Here is a 6,972-nt window from a genome sequence, read left to right as displayed (position 1 = left end):
TAACTTCAATTGCTATAGTTAATTAAATAAAGTTACCACCTCAGCCACCGGCGGCAGCGACAATAGACCATACACAACTAACTCCATCTAGTGGGGAGTGGATGAATGTCCACAGAACCAGGGCCGTTTATTTAAAGATCGTACGGCATCAAAGCTCGAGAAGGTTCGATAGCGTTCCAAATAATAGGCCCAGTCTAGTTTTCGTTTTCAGCCTTTTTTTGTGGTAGGGCACATTATAAGGCGTAGTTTTCGTCATATTCATATTATGTCATATGTCACAAAGTAGTGCTGTTTGCGTACGGTTCAAATTATGCACATTGTTTTAAAACTATTTTTTTTGTTATTGCTACAAATCGACCGACATAACAGACATAGTTAAAGGATAAACTTTGGAAATTCTGCCACGTACCTATCGTAGTAGCCAGTGGCTTGGCTGTGTCTATTGATTATCTGTGATTGAAGTCCATGAGCGACGATGATTATTTACCATCAAGTGGACCGTATGCTCGTCTGCTTACAAAGGCATTCAAAAAACTTACCTTGAGACGTGAGGATGAAATTTTAATTTTATTGTATACTGCGGTCTCATCCTTCTAACTGTACTACTCATGTCAAGAAGCGACATCTAGTGCCGAGTATACAAACTTTTGTTTGAGGCCACTTTTGTTTTCGCCTATGTACACTAGATGGCAATGCTTGTAAGGTTTCATTTCTAAAGTCTGTCCAATAGCAACTTCAGTTAAATAAAAAAAAACATTAGCATAAAATATCTTTATTTTACAGTTAAAACATTACAAAACAAAATTACCTATCTAATAACGTTGAAATATATTTTTATAAGTTTTTTAACAAATGCTCATTTCATTTTACTATTAGATTACTTATAAAGGGGTGAAAGGTCATTTCGTTTAAGCGACATTTAACTTTGTAATTAAAGGTGCATTTTGTTTGGCATTTGCATCAACAGTTCAATTTTTTTTAATAGACTTCAATGATGTTTACTCCATTAAAATAGCTGAAGATTTTTTTTGTTATGATATTTCTTTCAATTTTTAAACTTTAATTGGCTCTCTTGTAAATTTGCGAAAATGTCGCTTAAACTAAATAGCCATTCATCTCTCAATATACACATATGTATATACAATACAATACATTTAATAATAATGAAATGGATCACAACCCTTTTGCAAGCGAAATCCGTAAAGCTTGATTTTGTTTGACGCCAATATTTAATTTTGTTACTTTAGTACTTCTTCAGATCTAATGCCTTTGAAGAGCTTAGTATCTGTGGAGTGGCACAAAAATAAAACAAAGTCGCTGGACGTTTCTTCACGAGTTTTTTCAAAAAGTCCATTAAACTCTTAGTAAATTCCCATCGTTTTACTGAGAAACTATTACTTCATGTAATCTCATTTAATTATATTTTATTCAATACGTTCTAATGATCATAATATATCATTCAGATTATTCAACTTTATTTCATTACGTTCAGTTGTGCATTTTGTAAATCATAGACCAAATCAGACGGGTCGATAAGACTACGACTCGTGTGCCCAAGTTGTCAGCTTGCACTTTAGACTTCTCAACTTGAATCTCGGCTTCTTTCAAATAAAATATTGCATTTTTTTTCTACATATGCTGATAGCCTTGAGAGGCTATTTCAGTGTAACCTTAACTAGTAGGGGAGCTCGGGGGGCTCAAACCTGACGACGTTGCTAACACGAACCCTAGCAAGAGCCGTGCTTAGCAGAATCTACCGCCGGATCGGAAACGTGACCCACTGAGAAGATCCGGCGAGAAACTCAGTGGGCTTGTCTGTGTGTTAATTTACTCGCCGAGCCCTTTGTCGCAAGCGACGGGTTCGACGAGAATGATGACCGGGGCATTTTATAAGCTTCTGTGTTAGTGCAGCCGGACAGCTTCCCTACGTCTGCCGCTAGGGGCACTGTTCCAACTCCATACAAATTTGAGTTAACTTTTACGCGATCAAGAAGTTAGAAAACTCGCACTAAGCACATAGGTCGGTAATAAATAATGGTATGTTTACAAATCATCGCACAACGAGATCGCACGTTGGATCGTCACGACTGTTAAAACATTTTTTGTTTTTGTCTTACTTATTATTTGATAGATGGCGGTACTAGTTTTCTGAATCGCGCTTTAGTTTTGTTACATGGCTAACATGATCATTGGTTCTGCGTTGTGGGAGTATTCTACCCCGGTCTCCGGAGACCCATCTGGCGCTCTTCGCCGATGACACCGCCATCTACTACTCGTGTAGGAAGAAGGCGTTGCTTCATCGACGACTTCAGACCGCAGCTACCACCATGGGACAGTGGTTCCGGAAGTGGCGCATCGACATCAACCCCACGAAAAGCACAGCGGTGCTCTTCAAAAGGGGTCGCCCTCCGAACACCACGCTGAGCATCCCCCTCCCGACTAGGCGCGTCAATACCCCCGCCCCCGCCGTTCGCCCGATCACGATGTTCGACCAGCCCATACCGTGGGCCCCGAAGGTCAAATATTTAGGCGTCACCCTCGACAGTAGGATGACATTCCGCCCCCACATCAAGACGGTACGCGACCGTGCCGCCTTCATTCTAGGACGTCTCTACCCGATGATATGTAGGCGAAGTAAAATGTCCCTTAGAAATAAGGTGACACTCTACAAAACTTGCATACGCCCCGTCATGACCTATGCAAGTGTAGTGTTCGCTCACGCGGCCCGCATACACTTAAAATCTTTCCAAATTATTCAATCCCGTTTTTGCAGGATAGCCGTCGGAGCCCCGTGGTTCGTCAGGAACGTCGACCTCCATGACGACCTGGACTTAGAGTCCATCAGTAAGTATCTGCAGTCGGCGTCCATGCGCCACTTCGATAAAGCGGCACGACACGAGAACCCTCTCATCGTGGCCGCCGGTAACTACATTCCCGATCCTGCGGACAGAATGGAAAGCAGTCGACGTCGCCCAAAACACGTCATCTCGGATCCGCCCGATCCACTAACGGTGCTTTTAGGTACTTCAAGCACCGGTCACCGTTCTCGTCGAACCCGTCGCTTGCGACGAAGGGCTCGACGAGTAAACTAACTCTCAGACACAGCCCACTGAGTTTCTCGCCGGATCTTCTCAGTGGGTCGCGTTTCCGATCCGGTGGTAGATTCTGCGAAGCACGGCTCTTGCTAGGGTTCGTGTTAGCAACATCGTCAGGTTGAGCCCCGTGAGCTCACCTACTAAAGTTAGGGTTACGCTGACATAGCCTCTCAAGGCTATCAGCTTAGGTAGGAAAAAAAAAAAAAAAGGGAGTATTCTCGTATAGCGTACATAATAAGCACAACTTTAAAACTTGATAAGTCTTGTTGAAAATTTTAATAATAACGGTTGTTACCGTTGTAACGAAATAAGCTACTTTAGAAATATTTTTCACTGAACACACATTGCTTGAGAATCTATAGTTATAAGCTATGGTTTCATCATAATACATTGAAAATTAGAATTTTCCAACTACCACAGTGTTATTTAATATATTACATCAAGCAGTGGTTTCTCTTTTGATTGCAGTAGGTCACTGCTATTGCTGTTAAAAAGCTTTCCATTACTGACTATTCTACATTATCGCTTTTAGCTATTTATTAGATTTCTTGTTGTACTTTATTTCGTTCATATATTACCTATCATATTATCATTAAAAGTAAATAAGTTAAGTACTTAAATTAATTGATTACTATTCAAATTGATGTGTTGTTTGATTGATATCTGGAATTTTATCACTTGTTGGTTGATCATCAAGCGCAAAGCCAATGTCAAAATCAGAGATGAGAATCTTGAGATCAATATAGCTCAGTAACTCCAATGGTCTTCTTTGACAAACTGTCCTGTGTTCTCTGGTACATAACCCTGGATGAAGGGAAGGCCTGTACTGACTTTGCTTTGGTAGACTTCATAGGCGGGACCAAAGAATGTCAATAGTGTCAATTCCTCAGCATAAACTCTTTCCCTAAAGAACATCCACGAGGCTAGCGTGTAGATGATCAGGCAAAAAGGATTCAGGAGGATAAACTGAAAATTTCATAAAATGTATTCGTTTAGATCAGTGTGTTAAAATGTGGTGAATTCCATACCATTGAAGTAGTCGTGGCCTAAAAGATAAGACGTCCGGTGCATTCGTATCTAGCGATGCAACAGTGTTCAAATCCCGCAGGCGTGTACCAATTTTTCTAATGAAATACGTACTCAACAAAAGTTCACGATTGACTTCCACGGTGAAGGAATAACACCGTGTAATAAAAATCAAACCCGCAAAATTATAATTTGCGTAATTACTCGTAGCAGGACCTCTTGTGAGCCTGCACGGGTAGGTACCACCACCCTGCCTATTTCTGCCGTGAAGCAGTAATGCGTTTCGGTTTGAAGGGTGGGGCAGCCGTTGTAACTATACGACGAAACCTTTGAACTTATATCACCAGGTGGACTATGAGCTCGTCCACCCATCTAAGCAATAAAAAATAAATAAATAAAAAAACACTTTTAAGGTAAAGTTTTGTTTGTGGCTTTCTTCGATTCAATTTAAAGACCCCCTGAATCTTTAATATTTTGCATAGCCAACTCTAACTGGCCAGTCCACAATGTATACTTCACAGTATCAACATTAATTGCAATGCAGTTTGACGTGGTTCTATGTGACCATTGATTATATTAGTTGATACTTATGTATTAATATAAAATAGAGCTTTAATAAGTTCCGGTAAGGGCTCACCTGAGTACCGACTGACCAATAGAACCATCCTACATAGCTTGGATGTCTACAGAGAGAGTACACTCCGTGCGTCACTAGCCGATGATCCACTCTCTTTACAAATTGTACCTGTACAATTAAATAGGAAAAACATTATTTTCTCTAATATTCTCACTTTCATTTTAAAATTAGTCTCATGCGGCTCTTCCTTATTGTGATGTCAGTTAAATGTGAACTACACCTATTTTTGGAAATGGTGGCAATGGAAATTAAATAAAGGACTTATTGTTTTGTGTTTGAATACTTACTGTGTGGTTGAAGTTAGTTTTGGCTGTGAACATAGCTGATTTTCTTAATATTTCTCCCCCTATACACATTATTACACCTATGCTCGACAACCAGAAATAAGTCTTCATCCCTGTGGGAGAATTATATACATATTTTATTGCTAAATCATATCATTTTATTTAGAACTTTCTAGTCTATGTTAATGTATACTTAATTTTAAAGTGGTCCGTTTTTGCTCTACAGCAATTAAGTACAAAGTGCTTATGTAATACTAAAGTCAGCAGAGCTTAAATACATCACAACTTAAGAGGTGACACACCTCTTAACAAATGGGCTTCACTTGTGATGTGTTTTATTATGGCACAAGTAACAGTTACTAAGCTTCCTATTTATTTAGTATCCTCCTCCTTGCAACGATAATTCTTAATACTGAGAGTGGTGGCCTCCTCTAATACAATTTATATTTAAAGTTTAGTATAAATTCATAAAAATAGCTCTTACCCGGAAAGAAATAATATTCAATGGCCCATTCAATCCAACTAGTGACCGCTGCAACTCCATACTGCACACTGTGATTCAATATATATGAATCAATTGTTAATGTCCTAGGGTTTGTTAGGGCTACACTCATGAACTCAGAAAAATGGAACATCGACAGCACCATGGTGTAGAGACCGAAAACCTTAATGCCATCTTCAAATGTCGATAAATAGAGGCCTATTGTGAATACTGCTCCGAGGAATGCTGCTCGTATTGACACCTGGAGTTATACAGAGTAAACGCAATTTAACAGGAATTAAAGCTTTAAGTTAGTTTTCATGTATTTAACAATAATTTATAATTTAAGAGGATGTATATATGACAGCTAGCAGAAAACTTTTAATTTTTTTGTTTTAACTATTAATATTGAGAATTTTAACAAATTAACATTAACTTCAAACAAATTGTAACTAATTAACTATTCTTAATGTGATTAGAAACTTAGATTTTTGGTTATTTTGACATATCTTATCTAGGGTAATAATTTTTTAAAGTAATCAGATATAACTTTAATACTATTGTGAATCATGCCTCACTCATTAAAACTTTTAAAAAATGTACTACATAGTTAACATTTGATGCAAGAAACATGAATAATTACCTCATATAAAAATCCTTTATAGGCATATCTTAAAATAAAATTCAACAAACAGAAATATAATGAGGGACCCCAATAAGTAAGTGCCCAGATCTCAGATGTGAATCCTAAAAGGCTTCCAGAAAAGAATGATATGAAAAATATACAAACGGTTAGCATAAACCATATTATCGCTTGTTTTCCGGCGGGGCATATGTTTTTCATTGTTAAAACATCCATTATAAAGGATGCCTGTAGTCGAGAGTAATTTTCAAGATAATAGTTATTGTTTATAACTGATTTGTGTATTTCCGCGATATATGTAATCAATATAGGCTACATTTTTTATTTTCATATACTTAGTCAGAATTCATCACAAATATTCATTACGGTCACAGATACGATGACAATTTATTGTTCATGACTTGAGTGGGTGAATTAAAATAAAAATCAAATTAACAATACAAAACTATTGAAGTCTAACAATCAATAATATACATTTTAAACTTTTTGTTGGTTTTTACTCCTTCAAATATTTATAAATAAATTCAAATATATTAAGTGTATAATCTATGAAATAAATGTATCTGTAAGTTTGAATTGTAGGTGTAGTGGTACTTCAATTTTTCTAACAGAAAAGGCGAAGGTATCATATATCATACATTGCAGCATTTGTAGCGGTAGCATAGTCAATTCGTCATTCATATATTGTCATAGAAAAAAAATGGATCGAAAAATTCAATGTTAGTTGATTTTTTTAAAACTATAAACAATTGGGATGATATCGAAACTATATGATATGGAATTAAATAAGTCCTCAGTAAAGTAGT

The 6,972-nt window shown here is 37.4% G+C and overlaps 1 protein-coding gene across 1 annotated transcript; it reads right to left on the bottom strand.

The window, feature by feature from the left end:
* Positions 1–756: 756 nt before the first annotated feature.
* ste14 (isoprenylcysteine carboxylmethyltransferase ste14) lies at positions 757–6,739 on the bottom strand. Its single transcript, XM_028171673.2, has 5 exons — positions 6,167–6,739; positions 5,527–5,785; positions 5,046–5,155; positions 4,759–4,866; positions 757–4,061 (listed from the first exon to the last, which is right to left on the bottom strand). The coding sequence occupies exons 1-5, from the start codon at positions 6,380–6,382 to the stop codon at positions 3,843–3,845; spliced, it is 912 nt and encodes a 303-aa protein (XP_028027474.1). The 5' UTR covers positions 6,383–6,739; the 3' UTR covers positions 757–3,842.
* Between the last annotated feature and the right edge of the window lie 233 nt (positions 6,740–6,972).

Source organism: Bombyx mandarina, chromosome 08, assembly GCF_030267445.1.
Source record: "Bombyx mandarina strain Sakado chromosome 08, ASM3026744v2".
NCBI classification, from domain to species: domain Eukaryota; kingdom Metazoa; phylum Arthropoda; class Insecta; order Lepidoptera; family Bombycidae; genus Bombyx; species Bombyx mandarina.
Note: the sequence above shows the minus strand (reverse complement) of the source record. Positions and strands in the feature narration are given on the sequence as shown.

What these genes read in the sequence shown, in the direction of transcription:
- ste14 (XM_028171673.2), bottom strand. Translation starts at nt 6,382, where the DNA reads ATGGATGTTTTAACAATGAAAAACATATGCCCCGCCGGAAAACAAGCG. An exon ending in ATAAAGGATTTTTATATGAG is followed by an intron (nt 5,786 to 6,166) that starts GTAATTATTCAT and finishes GTATAACTCCAG; the next exon opens with GTGTCAATACGAGCAGCATT. An exon ending in TGAATATTATTTCTTTCCGG is followed by an intron (nt 5,156 to 5,526) that starts GTAAGAGCTATT and finishes ATTCTCCCACAG; the next exon opens with GGATGAAGACTTATTTCTGG.